The sequence below is a fragment of the Nicotiana tabacum genome, chromosome 17 (assembly GCF_000715075.1).
Source record: "Nicotiana tabacum cultivar K326 chromosome 17, ASM71507v2, whole genome shotgun sequence".
Classification (NCBI taxonomy): domain Eukaryota; kingdom Viridiplantae; phylum Streptophyta; class Magnoliopsida; order Solanales; family Solanaceae; genus Nicotiana; species Nicotiana tabacum.
The window spans coordinates 96,151,044-96,171,836 of NC_134096.1; the positions used below are offsets into that span (position 1 = coordinate 96,151,044).

The 20,793-nt window shown below is 37.2% G+C and overlaps 1 protein-coding gene across 1 annotated transcript; it reads right to left on the reverse strand.

Annotated features, from left to right (window-relative positions):
- Positions 1-8,699: 8,699 nt before the first annotated feature.
- Positions 8,700-17,073, reverse strand: LOC107788417 (ABC transporter B family member 19). Its single transcript, XM_016610098.2, has 10 exons — positions 16,553-17,073; positions 16,392-16,446; positions 15,762-15,937; positions 15,111-15,311; positions 14,005-14,264; positions 13,587-13,903; positions 13,273-13,496; positions 12,265-13,084; positions 11,930-12,171; positions 8,700-10,179 (listed from the first exon to the last, which is right to left on the reverse strand). Exons 1-10 carry the CDS (start codon positions 16,796-16,798, stop codon positions 8,971-8,973), a joined length of 3,750 nt encoding a protein of 1,249 aa, XP_016465584.1. The 5' UTR covers positions 16,799-17,073; the 3' UTR covers positions 8,700-8,970.
- Between the last annotated feature and the right edge of the window lie 3,720 nt (positions 17,074-20,793).

The following is a 20,793-nucleotide window of genomic DNA, read 5'->3' on the forward strand; positions in this document are numbered from 1 at the left end:
TCTTTAATGGACCAATAGAAGCAACATATAGGAGATATAGATCTCTTCTTTGACAGAGATTAAGCAAGTAGGAAGGCCATTGATGCTGACCTCATGGCCTAGCAAACATTGGGCAAAATTTGGAATTTGGGTTTCACTCAACTCCATATACGATAGAGTGAAATCTACCAATATCCTCGTGCAATATGTTTGAGTTCAATTTTCATTATACCCTTCTCGTTTATGTTCTCTTATTCCCTATATAATAGAAAAATATAAATAAAAAGTCTTCAAAACAAATGGGGTTCCTCCTTATTAGAGACATAAATTAACCTCGAGAGGGTATTATCTAAATGTGATGGACTGCTGGTGACTAAAATAATCTCATTTCACTTTTTGAATTCTCCTACCTTTGGAAGAAAAAAGATTAGGGACAAAGATGTTTTTTTTTCTTTTCTAAAGTGAAGGTAACAAATTAATCAGTCGACTGAGAGAGAAAAGACCTATTTAGGAAAAAATTAAGGGTGACCCCATAGCCGTGCAAGAATTGGGCCATGATTAAAATATAGTGTTTCAATATACTCAAGAAGAAGAAAGGGCCAGTAAGTGAAGACCCTCATATTAAATGAATTTTCCACCTTGTTAGGAACATAAGCACGAGAAGGTATTGTCAAAAAATTCATGTCACATGTCTTTCTTCTCCATCAACGACATGCCACGTGGCGTACCTCTTATATTATTTAGGGAAGGAGATTTCTAAATCAGGCAAACAAATTTAATAACCCATGCTTTTGTCGACCGTAGTCACATGTCCATAGAAAATTTATATGAGACCCCCACGACACTCCTTTCATGACCCCATAACCCCACATAGCAAAAAAAGAAAATTATTTACACAGAATGTTTATTTCAAATAATATTAGCTTACATATATAGTTAGTAATAAAATTGAGGTGAAAATATGAATAAATAAACTATGGTTAACTGATAGCAATTTATGTATTTATTTATTGTGGATTCTAGTAACCATCGGATGTGAATAAATGTTTTATCACCATAGACTCATCAACTTATTTTTCATATGCATACTTTGCATTTAATTCTAAAATCATTTCCTTTTCTCAACATATGGTTCTATTACTTCTAATCTGCTAATTAGTTTTCTGGACTGATTAGCCTCACTACATATATATGGTTTTAGTGAAATATGCTCACATTGATAAGGTAGCAGCTAAAAATTATTGGGCTAACTTTCTCAGTTAAAAATAGATAAGGTAGAAGCTAAAATTGGGGCTATCCTTTCGTGCTACAATTATAATTCGTTGTTCATAGAATCATAAGCGCTTGATCAATGACGGATTCAAAATTTTCATCAAGGATGTCAAAATATAAAAATTAGATATATCGATAAGTTAAAAAGAGCCAACATATAATGAATATATATAAAACAGAAAAAGTTATCTAGCATTATACTGTACTTTCTCCGGTAATACATTGGCGATACATCCTCCAATCAAGGAAAAACATACTCATACTCTATGATTACATCAACACAAAATAAATGACGTGTGTCTTTTGCGCCTCATATTTATCACTATTCACTAATTATAATAATTAGTGTAGTTAGGTGTAAACAGCTCCGTCAACAAAAAATTTCCCCCTTTCATTTCGCTCGAGAACAAAGCATGTTCGTTTTATTGAAAATTCTACGTAAGTTAGATTTAGAAAAGAACAAGAGATACACTCTTCTAGTAAAAATCACGTTTTTATTGGAGAAGAGCCATAAAATGTTAAAAGATATGCTTTTCCAAGGGAGCGTAAATCCCCACATGACTTGTTAGTACTAATTTTGGTTTAACTTATGCTTGAGGGCATCTTCGCTTGTCCCGACTCTCCAAAATCAATTGTTTTACCACCTCTTTAGTCCCAAATAATGAAACATAAAATAAATCTGAAAATATAATTAAATAAAAAAAGTTCGATTTTAACTGCTAGATAAATATAGTAATGAGGTAGGGAAAAGATAAATAAATACATCAAAAACAAAACAAATTCTTCGACGGATGACATTGCCCCATCGTGTTCAATCACCGATTCCTATAAAATTATGGTTGATTTCTGATTTTTCGAATTGTTGCAAATGGCTAGTCTACATAAACTTAATATTTTTGGACGAAGTGAAGTCACTTATTTCTGGATAAATTTCACAAATAACTAAATTTACTGTTGCTGACTGAAAATAAGTCACAGTTCAAATTTAATTGAAAGTTAGCTACTTTTTTATCCGAAAATATTACTTGGACAAAAATACCTCAACTTTAAAAAGCGGCGTTTACCCTCTTCTTCATACTCCAGGACACAGTCCAGGATATAATAATGGAATTCAGTTCTTATAATTCAAAAACTCCAGGATATTGTCCTGGAGTTCAAAGCTGAATAACAAGTAATTTGGGAAGTCAACTTATACATTGCAACAATAGTAGAAGGAATGAGGTAAAGATTTGCAGAGTGCCAGCTTATTCATGATTTGAAGAGAGACAGCTCCTCCATAAATAACTTTTGTATGCAACTAAATTAATTAACAAAAAAATTCACTGCACTACCAACAAATCAGATTTAGAAGCAACCGCTGCTATTGCATGGTCTTAGCTAGGTTGGGCATATATCGGGTAAAACCGATAGTCCGAATCGAAAAAAGTTTATTGGATTATTGGTATCGGGTTTTGGGTTAACGGTTTAGTATTATTTTACTATTAGATTATCGGTTCGAGTCTCGATTTGGCCAATTTTATTAACAGTTTAACCGATAACCTAATTAGTATTTTAAAAATATGATTATACCTTTAGGTATATAAATACATCTAGGAATTTATTTTTTCAGTTCTCCCAATTCTCTCAGGTCTCAGCAGCACTCTTTAAAACTCAAGTTCAAGTCTTCAACTTCAGAGACCGATAACCCAATTCTCCTAGCGTAAGTTTATTTTCAAAAAATTGAAATCTAATTATTCTTTTCTTAAGAACAAAATTCAGCCATTTCTCTTAAGTCATACAGTAGATTTCTATACTAAAAACATGAGTCTAAAGTCCAAAAAAAGCAAAAGGCTTTTACATTCCGTTTTACGCTGGGCTTGATACTGGGAAATTCTTGTTCAATTATTCTGACAAAGTTCGAGACAGAAAGATAGAAATGCTTCTTCATCGAGACCATTTAATTATGCTTAGTAGACTGACATGGGATTTTATATATCCAACCAGCATATAAGGGAAAAGTGGTCAAATGTCGACACAGAATGAAAGAGAGCATTTGAGAAGGTTTATCACATTCTTTATATGGTACACACTAAGCTTCATTGCCTCTTCCCTCTAGAATTTAGATTGAGTTATCTTATCGGATAAAACCGATAACCGAACCGATAATGATCGATAATCGATTAACTGATAATCGATATCTTATCGGTTCGGTTATCGATTTAGCATATTTAGCTGATATGTCAAACTGATAACATTCACAACCAAACCGAACCGAACCGATTGATGCCCACCCCTATAAATTTTGTGCTGGTCTTGGTGGTTTCTCATGGTATTTTAATGGGTCTGTTCAGTGAATCTTGCAAAGTGATTCGGGGTTGATGAATAGAGGAACTTCGGTTTTTTTTTGTCGAACTCGAGCACAATGTGCTGGAATTTAATTTAGAAAAATTCAAATTTCAACATATCGTGCTAGAGTTTACATATAGAGTGTCGATCCCAGCACATTGTGCTGGATTTTATTTGTAAAAGTTTGAAAATCCAGTATATTATACTGGAATTTTTCCAGTTTAGCTAAGGTTATTTTTGGCCAAATTTTAGTTTCGCATTAAAAACAACTATTTTTCAATTACATTGGAATATGTCTTACCATTACCAATCAAAAAGTGGCCAACCCATGCCATTTTTACTTTATTTTTCTTGCAAGCCCAATATAAGAAGTAACTGATAAAGCCCAAAAACAATCCAATCCAATATGTAACACCTATAAAGCCCAATAACCATAAAAGAAAAGATATATGTAATTGTTCATCATTACATGGGAGAATGGTCATTTAAGATTCTGATTGTTCCTATTAATGCCCTAGAGTAGAAGCTCTCTGATAATTTTATCTTTTCAGAACTATCTACAATATTTAAGATGTGAAAGCATGTTCAAATGGCACACCTACAGTTTATTTTTGTAGAAGGAAAGAACCTGGGGGTTTCAAAGGCCTTGGGCCAATCTTACGTAAATTCAAGACTTATGATTTAAAATAAGAGAAAATGACCATCTATATCCCCTCAAAATTATAATAGCCCATATTATTTTTCATTGACACAAAATGTCCTTCCGGCCCAAATATATTAATATTACATTTAATAGCGCGAAATATCTATTTTGTATATTTGTTGTATACTGACAGTCTATTTTGTATATTCTTTAACAATCTATTTAGTATATTTTTTGTATAGTGACAGTCTATTTTATATATTTTTTGTATAGTGATAGTCTATTGTATATAAATTGTATAGTGACAGTCTATTTAGTATATATTTTGTATAGTGACAGTCTATTTAGTATATTTTTTGTATAATGACAGTTTATTTTGTATAGTGACAGTCTATATTATATATTTTGTATAGTGATAGTATATTATATATAAATTATACAGTGATAGTCTATTTTATATATTTTTGTATAGTGACAGTCTATTTTGTATTATCTATCCAACGTGTATAGATTGTTGTATGATGTATAAAAGTGTATATATTATTCTTTTACCTTAACCTTATCTATCCAACATATATAGACTATTTCGTATAGAAATTTATAATTAAGAAGCTGCTGACATTTCTATTAAAACAAAATCAAAGAACGGTAATGAACAAAAACAATAGGTTCACCTCACAATAATAAGGCCAAGGATGTTTAACAAGTTCAGGTCACATTCGACCGGCCACTCGTTAGTGGTACCAGGGGAGAATTTGGACCGGTGCACTCTCAGATTATCGGAGAATGTTAGAAAAGAGGTAATGAACCCGGCACTACTGAACTGGACAAAGAGTTGTGCAGTCACTATACCAAGATATGGTAGCAATAGAACATGGTACAAAATCGGAACCGGAGAGGGAAGCAGTATCCCTCTCTCAAAAAATCCATTTCTGCAACACAAACAAGAATCCTATCACAAGAAATTTCTTCAAGCTTTGGTGCTTCATCAACAAAAGGATTGATCAAAGGGTCGTTATTCCCTTTATTTGATGGACAAACAAATTCCCACCATTTATCCACCATTACTTTTCTTGGATCTTGAACCTCTATACCAATAGGTTTTTCTCCCCAGAAATATGGATTAATCATGAGCATCCCAGAAAACTTCATTCCTAGAGCTTAGTCTGATTTTTCAACTCTGATTTCCAGTAATGTGCGGTGAGGGACCGGAGGAGCAGAAAGAAAAATAGCCCTTATTATTATTTTTAGGCTATGACTTGTATGGGATCATTTTGTGGCTACCGGGTGATATAAGTTTGGCCTGAATAGCTATAAATGAATTTTGCTCTTAAAATAAAGTTGAATTAGAGTGGGACATTATTGGGCTAAAAATGTATGGACCCATTAGTATTATATTTGAATTAACGCCCTTAGGGCTTAGGCCATAAGTCCAGACTAAACCCCAGACCGGTCCAAATATTTTTCTTCTGAGACGGCGTATCGAGGAGGATACTGCCATGATGGTTTACGAACTCTCTTATTGATGTTTCTGATTTCAGTTGTACGATTTGCTCCTCAATTTTAACTGGGTAGATCGAAACTAAATCTGGTTTCCAAGTTAAAAGAGTAAATCACAATTCAAAATGAAAAACTTACACATTTACTCCCAAAAAGATAATATAATAAAAGTGTCTTCCATATAAACAGTCCTCACTTAATCATCATGAAAGTACATATCATTTAATCATCGATAGAGTGATTAATACTTGTCTTTCATTCATTTCGTGGCGGATACATGTATTGCACAAAACAAATGGATGCAATACAAATATCTTCCTTATAAACTATTATCAATTAAATTGTGAGAAAAACTTATGTGCAAAATACATGTATTGGTTTTGATGTAAATATCTGGGGTAAGATTTTTATGGTGCTAAAAGAATGGCTATGCAAGAATTGGTTTTCATCGAGCTAGTACTGTATGTTAGGTGCGTTAACTTTTTTACTGGAAAAAGATAAAGAAGTAGTAGCAAAGTAAAGCAGAAGCGAACAAAAGAATACGGATCTGGAAAAGGACTGAAGAAACAATTGGGTTTGGCCCCTCTTCTGATTCTCAAGAAAAAGAGCAACCTTTCTAACAGACCAACAGTCAAAATCTCTATCTCCATAACAGAAACAAAAACAGTGAGTCTTTCTTTCAATTGTACCCCATTAAGCAGTAGCCCTGACTTTATTATTTATATGCTTCTGCGTTATAGTGTCCAAATTACACTAGCATCTAATTCGCCTTCTGCAATTTGTTCAATTTTCATCCGTCCACTCTTCTTTTCTTCTTTTTGAGCTAACTGTCAAATTTCGTGAATGTTGCCTCTTAAAATTTGGTCATCTGGACATTTATCTCGACTCCAATTATAGTATTAGTATCAACTACTATCATTTTTTGCTGCTGCTGCTTTTTTTTTTTTTTTTTTTGGCATCTTCAGTGAAATCGGAGTTTTCCACCAAACTGGATTAGTGAAAGGATATACTTATTGTTTTAGAAAACATTTTAAATGTATATAATAACTAAAGTTAGAGCCGTCAAAATGAATCTGTCTCATGAAGCCAGCCTAAAGGTTAGTATTGTTTCAGCCATTTAAAATCTGAAACTTTTAACATCTGGTCTGGTCCGTGAGGCCAAACATACATGGAAAAATCAATTAATTGAACAGAAAGAAAGAATAGAATAGCAAAAAGTCCATGAGAAACCTTCATTTTCTATTTGAAATTGGTGAATGTTAAGGCATATATTTCTTAAAAAACAAAACTTAAAGTGCTAGCCCCCAAAGATAGCCCATGGCTTGTTAGTACGGGGTTGGACTAGAATTTTGCGAGCCCCTTCAAATGAAAGATGCACTATTGCATTCTATAGCTTGATACCAGGCCACTAGGCTACAATTGGCCGGCCCATCTTGACAGCTCTAATCGCATGATCTGCCACCTATGTATACTCTAATTTGATCATCTATATTTTACCATAAATTTAGAGACTAAAAGTTGAAAGTTAAAAAAATCACAGAGGTTGGAAGACATTATTAGGTTAGGGATCATGCGGAAAATGATACATAAGACGAGTCATTCTTCCTCAAGAGGCATTATAAGTGTGGACTGTGGAGGCACAAATAACTTCACTTGATGCAGCTAATAATTCATGCTGAAAGGGAGTGGGTCCATATTATTTAAACCTCTACAGTGCTACACACTAATCTGAGATTCTCATTACTGCTCTCTGGTTTTACTGCCATCAACCCATAAGTCTTTTGCTTTCTTGTTTGGTGTCTAAAAATCTAGTGAACTGTAAATACGCAGACTCATAATTTAGAAGCTACAGAAATTCACTGATTGGAAGCCTTTTTGAGTTTCCTTACAACAGATTCATACATATGGGTTGTCCTTGTAAAGTTCCTTTTAGTAAATGCAATTATCACTTTCATACCACTGACTTTTTTCACTTTAGTCACAGAGAAGACACACTAAGCCAGAGTGACACTCTAGATCTAAACATGGTAGGGTCACTTCTTTGAAACACAAAGTGAGCAAACAGCCTTCTTTTATACTTCTTCTTTAACTTCATATACTTTCATTTGATGTTGGCATTTCATGTTCTTCTCCCCCTACTTGTGTTTTTTAACAATAATTCAATCCATCTGGACCCAATGAATATGTCTCAAGTTCCACTTTGTATATCTAACTAGATTCTTGACAAAATGGGAATAGATAAGTTACGAGAAGATGTTGGTCGGGTTACGCTGAGTAGATTAGTGGTGCTCGGAAATCATCACTTCATTTTTCATTCATCCTCGGGCTGTTGGGACTAGTTTTTCTCATATAACCAAGTTGGACGAACGATTTGCACATCACTATTACTACCGACCTGATCCATTAGACCTTCTTTTGATTAACCACATGCATGCCTGAGTTTGGCTGGCGGTGTGCAAGGGCGACTAGATGCATGACTACCGGACAGACGTGACATGACCTCAGGCCGAGAGCTTGGGCGCAACTTGGGTTCCAAGACTAAACTCCCGTTTGACCATAAAATTTAGAAGTTTTTTTTTCAAATTTTGTTTTCAAATATCTGTTTGTTTATAGATTTTAATCATTTTTTTGGTCCCAAAAATAGCTCTAGAGTAGTTTTTGAAGTTTTACACTCACAAAACTTCAAATTCAATTCAAGTAAAGCATGCCCAAATACAATTTCAACTTTCAAAAAACTTATTTTTTTTTTAAGTTAACCAATTGTTTTTCTTGATCTTAAGAGAAAAGGTGCTTATCTAAAACAACAAATAACACCAGAGCAAACACATGCTGGAGAAAAAGTTGGAAGGCAATAAAAGTTTAGTTGAGCTGGAAAGTTAAAAAAATAGTTGTGGGTCTTTTGCTTTTTCAGTGTTAGAAAAACATATACTACAAAAGATGAAAGAAAGGGAAACCAAGCTAATGAAATAATCCAACCAGATACAGAAAAGTTCAATGCTCCGTGGATAACAATATTTTAACATATAATATTCTCCATAGGGAATAGAGTTGGAGACTTTTCCGATGATATAATATTGACCGTGACATTCCCATATCTACAACTATCAGCATCATCATCATAATCAATAAAAGCAAATGAAAGCAACAGTTACTAGGACCCAAACATTGTCACTCCCCCAAAACACTAGGTCATGTTACTTGCTTCCATAAAAATAAAAAGGAAAAAAAAGAAATTAAAATTCTTCCAATTTTCATATCCGGTGGTGTTGTAATTGCAATAGTCTAGAATATGCACCTTCTGGCCTGCTGATTAACTCAGAATGGCTTCCTTGCTCAACAATGCGACCATCTTGCACAACCCCGATGCTGTCCACATGACGAATTGTTGATAATCGGTGAGCCACAAGTACAGTGGTTCGACCTCTCATCAACCTTTCGAGTGCTTCTTGTAACACACATTCGGATTCAGCATCAAGTGCACTTGTAGCCTCGTCGAGTAGGAGAATTGATGGATCTTTAAGAACTGCCCTTGCAATTGCAATCCGTTGTTTCTGTCCTCCCGAGAGTTGAACACCTCTCTCACCAACTGGGGTCTTGTAACCTTCAGGCAAACCACTAACAAATGTGTGTACATTTGCAGCTCGAGCCGCTTCAACGACTTCTGCTTCTGTTGCACCCTCTTTACCGTAGGCGATATTCTCAAAAATACTAGCTGCAAACAGAGCTGGCTCTTGTTGCACCAACCCAATTTTAAGCCTAAGGGATTTCAAGTTTAATCTCCTTATATCTTTCCCATCAATCATAACTTTTCCACCTGTTGGATCGTAGAATCTTTCAATTAAGGCTATAACGGAGCTCTTTCCCGAGCCACTTGCCCCGACAAGAGCTTGGCTTTGGCCAGCACGAATCCTAAGATTGAAGTCCTTGAACACAGAAACATCCGGTCGTGAAGGATATGCAAAATCAACATGGCGCAATTCAATATCCCCTCTAATTGATTCAACTGGATCAGCTTCAGTGTCATCAGGGTCGACCCTGGTTGAGCGATCAAGAATAGAAAATACTGAACCAACAGCTTCGCCACCCCTAACAATCTCTGGTGCTAGGCTGACGGTTTCGGCAACTGAATTGGCCGTAATCACAAGGACTACAAAGACCTTAATCACTTTGGAGAAAGTCGAGACGCCTTTGCTAACCAGGTGCGCGCCATACCAAAGAATCAGAGCCTCAGAAGCATACAGAGCAAGTTGTGATATACCAAATAAGAGTCCTGACATTTGGCTGCGTCGAAGACTTTGCATTTGTGGAACTCTAAGCTCTTGGGAGAACAAAGAGATGATTTTTTCTTGAGCATTGAAAGCTGCTACAGTTCTAATATTGCTTACTCCTTCTCCGGCAATCATGCTTGTCTTTGCATGCGCCTTGGCTGTGTCTCCAGCAAATCCTTTCAGTGATAGTTGCTATATCATGCATGCAAATAAAACGTAAATTCACAGTTAGAACACTGCTTACGAACTGTCCTGAACTCTAGTAACTGTAATAGAAGGATGGTGGCAGAAAAAAAGATTTTTTAGGCATGCAAATACAAATTGTGCTCTCAACTCACTTGATAGAGGGCCCTCATTTAGAAACTCTGTTTCAGACTAGTAAAAGTCATTTATTTTATAGGTGTCTCAAGTGGTAAATCACACACACTAGCTCTGGAAGTAGTACTGTTATTTTCTCACCTAGGGTGAAGCATTTGGTTTGTTAAGGGACACACTATTAATGTTTGGAAGCTTCTGAAATTAGGGAATCTTAAACGAAAAGGAAATAAAAGCCAAGCATACGGACAAAAATAATTGTTTATCCATCTACATGCTATACTCACTATTTAAGTTAGTGTGCCGTACAGTGATACCTCTCTATAACAACATCGTTTGTTCCAAATATTTTTGAATATTTTAGTGAGGTGTCATTATAGAGAACATATATTATAACTTAACTTCTACATGCTACTCACTATTTAAGTTATTGAGCTGCATAAGATCTGTGACTCAAAACTCAGCTAGCTAGCACATGACTGGCATTTCTGACAGTTCTCCCATAAAAAATGCATATATGAGCAGTAAAACGATAAAAGGTGGCTCCAGTTTGTCAATATACAAGATGATCACGGGTAAAAGAATCTCTGCTACTTCTGAGACTCTGGCATGAATATCTAGTAGCCCAAGAGACTAGAAAGTCAATAATTCAATCTAACCCATCCCCACTCCTGTCAATTTTTTCTCTGCCATTCACTCTTTGGATGTATTTTTATTTTTATTTACCTAGACCTCAAAAACAAAAAGAATAGTAATTTGAGAAGTGGACAACCAAGAGAAATATTAACTAGAATTAAAAAAAGAGAAAGTGTTGCTCAAAGACATTGGTATTGATGGGTGATGGGGAGTAATAGAATCTTTACAGTTTTTACTGCAATTGGTAGTAATAGGTGAGCCTTTAATTATGAGATACTTTTTAAGTGAGTCTCGAAGAACTAAAGCAGCAGAATCGGAGGAAGCACATGCAATACACCAGAATGGTACCATATTCTACTTACTCCTCTTGTCCTATGCTATTTAGAAAGTACACGGAAGCGGGATTCCAAGCAATGTAGTGAATTTTTATACTACCCCATTACTAATCTTATTTATTGTGGACAATTAGTTATATTGGTGATTTATTAGCATCCTTTTGGCCATAAATTTTGGGTATATTTTTTAATTTCTTTTTTTATAACATTGTTTGTTCATGGAACATGATCAGTTTTTGATTTTTTTTTTTCAAATCTCAAAAGTTGATTTAGGTCAATTTTTGGATGAAATTTTTTTCTTTCCACTTACAAAACTTTCCAAGTTTTTTCAAACAAGATTATATGTCCAAACGATTGTTTAACATTGAAATTTTTTTACAATGCCAACTTTTGTTAGTGGAGAATCTTAGATAATTTACCATTGATGAAGATTTAGAAGCTCAGGGTCCAAAATATAATCTTTCCAGCGATTCTTAGGGCTGTAAAGTCATTTTATTTTTATTTTTCATTTTTAGATTTTCTTTAAATGCTACTAATAGAATCTGACATGCTTGCTTTAATAATTTCTGAAAAGGCCATCATGGTATTTGACAATGGGAAAAATTACTTCTAATTAGGTGCAATGCTATGAATGAAATGAGGGATTATTTTTTTACCTGAGCAAAATTAGCCAAGACTAGAAGTGGAAATGTGGCAAGGATGAGAAGTGAGACTCGCCATTCGACTATAAATGCAACTATAAATGAAGTGAGAAGAGATGTCATATTCTGTAGTATAACGGAGATCCTTTCCGCTATGGCAGATTTAACATCTGCAGCATCTGTAGCTAAGCGAGCTGCAAGTAGACTTGAATTGTTCTCCTCCTCATCGAACCATCCCACTTCATTCCTTAAAATTGCTGAACAAGTTCAAAGCAAAAAACTTAGCTAAAAATCTTGTCGCTATAAACAACTTTAAAACAAAATTTTTTGAACTGGATTAGAGAAAATACCAGCCAACATCATCCTCCGCACCCTGGTAGTGAGATTTTCTCCCATAATACTAAAGAAGTAATGCTGTATTAAATATGCTACAACAGCATAAAGGCCTGCCCCAATGTAAATGAAGACATATTCCTTTGTCTTTCTTTCCATGCTTGCAGGATTTCTATAGTAGAATACCTCAATCATGTTACTCATCACAATAGCAAAGGTTGGACCAATAAAACCAGAGAGAACAGACCCTACGGCTCCCATGATTGAATAAGGCCATTCGGGAGCATTTAGTTTGAGAAGGCGGCAGAAATAGCCCTGCGGTGCAGGATTTTTCCTCTCTGTTTCAGCATTAGAAATCATTTCAATACGTCCATCTGCACCGGTGCTGTATGAATAGCTCAAATTCCTTAAACTGCCAGAGCGAAGGCTTAGAGACTTTGTTGATAGTGAACTGCTTAAACGAGATGAACGGGTACGACGAGTAGATGGATTTGAGAAGTCTCGGTTCCCAACCATTTCTTGGAATCTGATTAAAGAAGAATAAGCCCCAGCTTTGGCAATCAGCTCTTCATGTGTTCCAGTCTCAACTACCTGCCCTTGCTGTATAACTGCAATTGAATCGACATTTCTAATTGTGGAGAGACGGTGAGCAACAACTACAGTAGTCCGGCCAACCATGAGACGGTCCAGAGCTTCCTGAACAATGCTCTCTGAACCAGCGTCAAGAGCACTAGTGGCCTCATCAAGCAGGAGGATCTTTGGATTCTTTAACATAGCTCTTGCAATTGCAATTCTCTGTTTCTGTCCGCCAGATAGTTGGACACCACGCTCTCCCACCTGGATTTGGTATCACAGAATTTTCATCAGTATAAGTGCTATGCAGTGCAGGTGGAAAAAGTACTTCAATTTTTTATTTTTATTTTTTTTTTTTTTTTTGCTATGAGAAAGTGCAAACCATCTTAGTCAACAACCCAATTAAGTTCAATGCTCTAGGAAATTGAATGATAAGGCTTACACCAACTAACCTGGGTGTTGTATCCATTAGGAAGCAAGGTAATAAAGCTATGTGCATTGGCAGCAGAGGTAGCAGCCTCAACTTCAGCCATAGTTGCATCAGGCTTTCCATACAGTATGTTCTCAAGTATGGTAGTAGCAAATAATGCAGGTTCTTGATTCACAAGGCCAATCTGATCTCTCAACCATCTAAGTTGTAATGTCTTTATGTCCACATTGTCTAGCAAAACTTGACCTGCACCATCAAAACCATATTTTAGGTGGAATAACAGGTAAACACAACCACAAAATTTCAAACATTAGAGTGGCAGAAATCTTAGATTACCCTCGTTAGGATCATAAAATCTTTCTATGAGCGAAACAACAGTGCTTTTCCCTGAGCCACTGCCACCAACGACTGCAACTGTCTTTCCAGCAGGGAAGAAAATGCAGAAATCTCTGAAGATAATCACATCAGGTCTAGAAGGATAGCTGAAAGTCACATTTTTGAATTCAATGTTCCCATTGACCTCAGACAGGCACTTTCCATCTGCAAGATCCTGAACAATGGTAGGTTTCTGCTTGATGATCTCCATTAACTTGTATCCAGCCGCTTTTCCTTTACTAAAGGCACCAAGATTGGAAAATGACTGACCCAAACTCCTGTAAAAGCCAAGGTTTGAACAACCAATAACGGGTTACATGCACCGAGTTAACATGAAAATGGAAGTGATAACTATAAACAATGTACTTCAAGGTCTTACATGCCACCAACAATGGCTGAGAAAATAGCAGTAAATGCCTTCCCGCCATCAGATTGTCCATTCCTGATGAAAACCCCGGCGTACCAGAAAACAAGGGCCCACGACATGCATGCTATTCCATAGGTACATCCCAAACCCAAGCCTTTGGCCATGCCAGCCTTGTATCCGAGCTTCAATGTGTTCTGAATTGCATCTGAATATGAATTGAGGGCTTTGCTCTCGCCCACGTATGAGTAAACTGTTCTGACTTGTGCAATTGCCTGCAATGACAGTGTAAAGGTCATAAACCAGAAGAACTAGAAAGCTGAAGAAAAACAACCTTTGCATTTTGTGCAAGTTATAGAACAAAGAATCATAGCAGGCCCAAGAGGGTATCAAAGGTATGTCTGTTTTTGGCAATGGATTAGACATCAAAAACTTTCAAGATAGTGATATAGAAAAGGATATCAAAAGTATATCTGTTTTGTGTGACGTGAAAATTTGAGGTCGAGAAGATTTGGCTGTTAAGTTTATTTTATTTCTAGAACAAATCTAAGTCATATTATTTAAATTTTGATAAAACAGTCTAAATCAATTGTCGAGTTCTCGTGCAAAAGATCCTGGCAAAAACACACACCAATATTATACATTTTTAATTAAAACTTCTGCAACCAAAAATCAGACCTGTAGTTTTACAAACACATTTTGGTAAGTAAAAGTATAAAGATAACTTTCATGATTAGATCACATCAGAAAGATAACTTTCATAAAGTCACTTTAGAAAGATTTTGCTTTGATAATTAGAACAGCATGCTAAAAAAGGACATCCAGTGGCCAAAGGTACTCAAAAACTGAAAAAGAGATGGTGAACTTTATCATGGCTGCACCGTCACATGTAGAAGGATTATTTCATCTTCACTAGTACTTTTTACTGTTTTAAAGTGCTTCATAGTAGCCAAAACAAAATTAGCAAAAAGTCGATCATCGGATAGTTTTTCACTAAAATTAAAGTTCAGTCACCCTTTTTGTTTTCTCTAAAATTGAAGTTGAAGAAAAATAGCCACAATTATAGCTAAAACGGTGTAAGAGTTTAACTGTTATACACTAACAAGTCGATCATTGATTACCTGCTCGGCAATGATACCAGCATTGGCATAGGATTCTCTACTTTTGGAGGTAAGACCAGTGAGAGTATAAGCATAAAGACCCCCAGCAAAAGCAATTCCAGGAATGACTGCCACACTAAGGAGAGCCAACCTCCATGCTGACACGAAACCAACCACCAACCCGGCCAAGAACGTCGAAAGGTAGTGGATGAAATTACCCACCTAAAGTTATCACGTCAAATGTTGTTTCACATCAATTATTATTCATAATCATTATTAAAGTAAAAAAAGATAACAGTTAAACTAATTTGGCATTATCACCAAATATAAGGAAAAGCTGAAGAAAAAGACGAGCATTCTAAAACAAAACAAAAAAAACCAAGAAAATAATGGCGTATGCCAATAAGTTTTTGCTAACATGTGCCAAGGAAATGTAAGAATAGTTTTCTGGGACCCGCTTTGAATGAAAACTGAACACTTATAATAATTCATATGTACATAAATTTCCTTGTTTAGCCTTACAGTTATGAATGCTACTAGATTTCACCGTTGCCCCTTCTGAAATTTTACTTAAATACTAGTACTACAGTGTTGGCATTGAATGAAAAAAAAAATGTGGGGCATGAAAAACATTAATATTAACACAGAGAAAATTAATAATGAGAAGAGGACCTTCTCACTGATAGCATCTTGGACCAGTAGAGTATCCGTTGAGACGCTGAAAACAATATCTCCTGTTCTAGCATCTGTGTCAAAAAACCCAACGTCCTGTTTCAACACTGCCTCTAAATATTTCTTCCTTAGTGCACTCACTTGCCTTTCTCCAGTATACATCCAACAACCAATCTCTGTATAGAAAATTAAAATATTCTTTACTTAAAAACACAAACAGGTTTAAAAAAAAAAAAAAAAAGAGGAAAAAAAGAAAAAAAGGGGATGAGAAATTTTTTTAACTGTAACACAGATGTAACAGATCCATGATAGAGACATGTGATAGGGATAATATAGAATAAAGAAAATACATGGGAAAATTGTTAAAAGAGATAAAAGACAGAGAGACGGTCCACGGACCACGTGCAAGCATGAGACCTAATCTTCGCTCCTACTGATCCAGTGTGAACTGGCTAACTTGGCATAAATACAAACACTTGTAACTTTTTAATATCAATACTATTTGTATACAAACAAAATGTGTTCATTCGAGGCAAACTTTGTTTCAGAATACCCATAAAACTTTTTAAACTTAAAAATATGTAAAAACAATAAATTGAAAAGAATAAAAAAGTAGATCCCTGAGCTCACCTGCGTAGGATGATGCACAAACTATCAACCCAAGATACACGAAATATAGAGCATACTGCAATTTGTAACAAAAAATAAAAATAAAAAAATCAGATCCATTAATTGGTCATGTTAAAAAGAAATACTTAAATTAACAATAAAAATTAATTTGATATACTAACCTTTGATACTTCATGGACCATTTTGTGCAAATCCATTTGGTTTTTGCCAAAACCATTTACCATTTCACCAAAAAGGAGAAAGAAAACAGGCATAGAAGAGCCATGAATAATAGCTCCAATACTTCCAGAAATCATTAGAAGATAATCATACTTATCAGCAAAGGAGAATAACTGGTAAAATGGAAGACTTTGCTCTTTCTTCTTCTCTGCCTCTGGCATTGGTTTTCCTTCTGTAGTCTCCGCCATTGAACTTTAATAAAACTCTCTTAGCTCAAAAAAAGAACTAACAAATAACAAATTATGTTGACATCATTCAGAGATCTGTGCTAAAAAGTAGAATATTTCTTGATTAGAGTCTTCAGGAAATTACAAGTATGTCTGAATTTAGAGTGAGTAACTCAGTGAGTGAGTGGTTTTTAGCTCACAGAAAACGGAGAAAAGGAGAGAAAGGTGTAAGACCAGTAGTCAAAGGGAATGGGAAAAAATAACGTAAAAGTGTGTGCAAGTAAGAGTGAGACGTCGTTCACTTCACCAAAACTATACTTATATATAGCAGCAGAGATTCAGAGAGAGGGACTTTTATTGATTCGTGGGGGGTGGGGTGTTTCTGGGGTCTTATTAGTAAATTTCCTTTTCATGTTATAAAATACTATAAAATCACAAAAATATACTGTACGGCTTCTTTTTTTCTTTTTTCTTTTTTTTCTTTTTTGCAAGTTCTTTTCATACTTTTTTACTGAGTTCAACGGAATCTAGTGATCTTTTCTCTTTTTCACTCCGCTCTGCGGCTTCGATTTCTGCGCTTCCTTATGGCATACTGCGACACTGAGCCATTAATTTCCGGTGGTTATTTCCCATATTTTAAATATATATACTTCATTGAAATCTTTAAAGGAGAGGCAGTGGGGAAAAGAATGCTTTTCTAAATTAAAAATATAACGTCAGAGACGTGGTTTATACAAAAATTTAAGGCCCCGTTTGTTCATTGAAGAAAATTCTTTTTTTCAAAAAACAAAACTCAAAAATATGTTTGTTCATGAAATTTTGCAAGTTTTTGAAATTTTTTTGAAAATGAGTTTTACAAAAAAACAAAAATCACTTTTTCAAATTTTTCGGAAGTTTTTTTTCCCACTCACAAAACTACAACATTTTTTTAAGTCAAATACATATCCAAAATATAATTTCAAATTCCAAATACTATTTTTTAATTTAATTCCAAATCTGACCCTCTAAACACAGATGCTGAGTCTGGCCAGCATGGCGTGAACAATAATATGGCGCCCGGTAACGAGGTGCCCCCACCGATCCCAACGGAATTCTGGTCGCGGACCCGATCGACGCCAGCTCACATGTGGCCATCAACACGAATTTGGCCACCGATCCTAAGAACAATATATGCGGGGGAGTCCGGTCGGTAGCTCAAAATGCCCGTGACGGTGACGGAGGTGGGATCAGCTTGCGGGTGATTTTCGAAATGTTGCAGGCTCAGCAGGCAGCGATAGCCCAACTGCGGAACCAAAGCCGCGCTCCCAGTAGAATTGAGCCTGAATCATCGCGGGAAAACACTCACAAAAGTGAACCAGCCGCAGATAGGCCAAATGAAGTTGAACTCGGAACCAACCCCAAAATAATAAAGATGATCGAGGAATTAAAAAAGTGGGTGAAAACGGAAGAAAAGAAAATCGAAGCTAACGACAAGAAGGTGGAGACTTACAACTTCAAGGTCGACCAAATCCCCGGAGCGCCACCGATATTGAAAGGCCTAGACTCCAAGAAGTTTGTTCAGAAACCCTTCCCTCCGAGCGCAGCCCCACAGCCGATCCCTAAAAATTTCACCATGCCTGAAATTCCTAAATACAACGGGACAATTGACCCAAATAAACATGTGACCTCATGCACGTGTGCCATCAAGGGGAATGACTTAGAAGATGATGAGATCGAATCTGTCTTGTTGAAAAAATTCGGAGAGACCTTGTCAAAATGAGCTATGATATGGTATCACAAACTACCTCCTAACTCTATTGACTCGTTTGTTATGCTTGCAGATTCCTTCGTAAAAGCACACACCAGGGCTATCAAGGTCGAGATCAGGAAGTCGGACATTTTCAAAGTGAAACACAAGGATAATGAGATGCTCAGAGAATTCGTGTCCCGGTTTCAGATGGAACGGATGGACCTGCTCCGGTCGCAGATGATTGGGTCGTTCAGGCCTTCACCCAATGACTCAATACTCGAAGCTCGTTGGCTTCGCACCAATTGAAGCAAAATCTGGTAAAATATCCGGTCGTAACTTGGGTCGATGTGCATAACAGATATCAGTCAAAAATTAAAGTCGAAGATGATCAACTCGAAGCACGTGGTGCAGCCAGAGCACCCGCACAAGCTGCTACAGAGGAGCCCCTAGTAGCTCCAGCTGGAGGGCAGACACTTAAGGCACTTGTTCCTACACCAGCCCTCCAGGAGACTCTAGCCCAGTTTCTGAACATGTTCAGCACCTTAGCTCAAGCTGGTTTGATTCCACTTGCTCCTGCCACATCTCAGGCCGGGGGAGGAGCACAGACTCTCGTCGCCGGTACTTCAGAGCAGTGGGTTCAGGTCGACCAGGTTCCAGAGATTATACCAATACAACTGGTAGCTCCAGCTCAGCCTGAGGTTAGGGCAGCAGCTTCTGAGGTGGGGCAGCTCAGACTTGAGAGGTACAAGAAGTACCACCCACCTACCTTCAGCGGATTAGCTACAGATGATGCTCAGAGTTTTTTGGACAAGTGTCATCGTATTCTCCATACTATGGCGTAGCGGAGATGAGCGGGGTTTCTTTTACTACATTCCAGCTTAGAGGAGCAGCCTATTAGTGGTAGCGTGCTTATGAGTTGAGTAATCCGGCTGAGGCAGCTTCACTTACATGGACTTAGTTCTCGGACATGTTTTTGAGACAATATGTCCCTCAGAGCCTCAGGGACTCATGGCGTGCGAAGTTTGAGCAGCTGCGCCAGGAGTGCTATGACTGTGTCAGAGTATGCAGTTCGCTTCAGTGATTTGGCCTCACATGCACCGGCCTTGGTTGCCACAGTTCGAGAGAGGGTTCGACGGTTTATTAAGGGACTCCACCGCAACATCCGGATTAGTATAGCGAGGGAGTTGGAGATGGATATTTCTTATCAGCAGGTTGTGAGTATTTCCAGGAGATTGGAGGACATGCTTTCCCGGGACAGATTGGAGAGAGAGTCCAAAAGGTCTCGAGAGACTGGTTATTATTCTGGTGCTCGTGCCCCAGCAGCTCGTCATGCTAGGGGTTATATGAGTCGCCTCGTTCATTCAGCTCTTCCAGCCGCCAGTGGTGTTCTAGCCCCTTCTAGGCCCCAGGAGCCTTATTATGCGCCGCCAGTATCTAGTGTGCCTCCCGCACGAGGTGTTCCTAGTGACCAGTCCAGCAGATCTGGCCCGAGCCAGCCGCAGCAGCCACGCCCTCCCAAAACTTATTTTGAGTGTGGCGACACTCACCATATGGTGAGGGATTACCCCAGATTTAGGAGGGGTACACCTCCATAGACTTCTCAGTCACAGCCCACCGGGTCCTCAAGCCATGATTACAGCACCAGTTTCCACCCCACCTGCTCAACCAGCTCGAGGTGGAGGTCAGGAGGTAGAGGTTGCCCTAGAGGGGGAGGCCAGGCCAGATATTATGCCCTTCATGCTCGTACAGAGGCAGTTGCTTCTAATTTTGTCATTACAGGTATTGTTCCAGTCCGTCATAGAGATGCGTCGGTATTATTTGACCCAAGCTCTACATATTCCTATGTGTCCTCTTATTTCGCCTCGTATTTGGGCATATCGTGGGATTCTTTGAGTTCCCATGTTTATGTGTCTACTCCTGCGGGAGATTCTCTTATTGTGGACCGCGTGTATCGGTCATGTTTGATTGCTCTTAGTGGTTTTGAGACCAGAGCCGACTTATTATTGCTCAGCATGGTAGATTTTGATGTTATCTTAGGCATGGACTGGTTGTCGTCCCATTGTGATATTCTTGATTGTCACGCCAAAACTGTGACGCTGGCTATGCCAGGTTTACTGTGATTAGAGTGGAGAGGTACCTTAGAGTATACTCCCAGCAAAGTTATTTCATTTCTTAAAGCTCAACGAATGGTTGAAAAGGGGTGTGACGCGTATCTAGCTTATGTGAGAGATGTCATTATTGATACCTCTGCAGTTGAGTCAGTTCTAGTAGTGAGGTACTTTCCAAA

Bases quoted from the DNA above. Each gene is read 5' to 3' on its own strand.
- LOC107788417 (XM_016610098.2), bottom strand. From the start codon at position 16,798: ATGGCGGAGACTACAGAAGGAAAACCAATGCCAGAGGCAGAGAAGAAG. The intron at 16,447-16,552 runs GTTAGTATATCA...TACAAATTGCAG, and splicing joins TGGTCCATGAAGTATCAAAG to TATGCTCTATATTTCGTGTA. The intron at 13,497-13,586 runs GTAATCTAAGAT...TTGATGGTGCAG, and splicing joins ATTTTATGATCCTAACGAGG to GTCAAGTTTTGCTAGACAAT.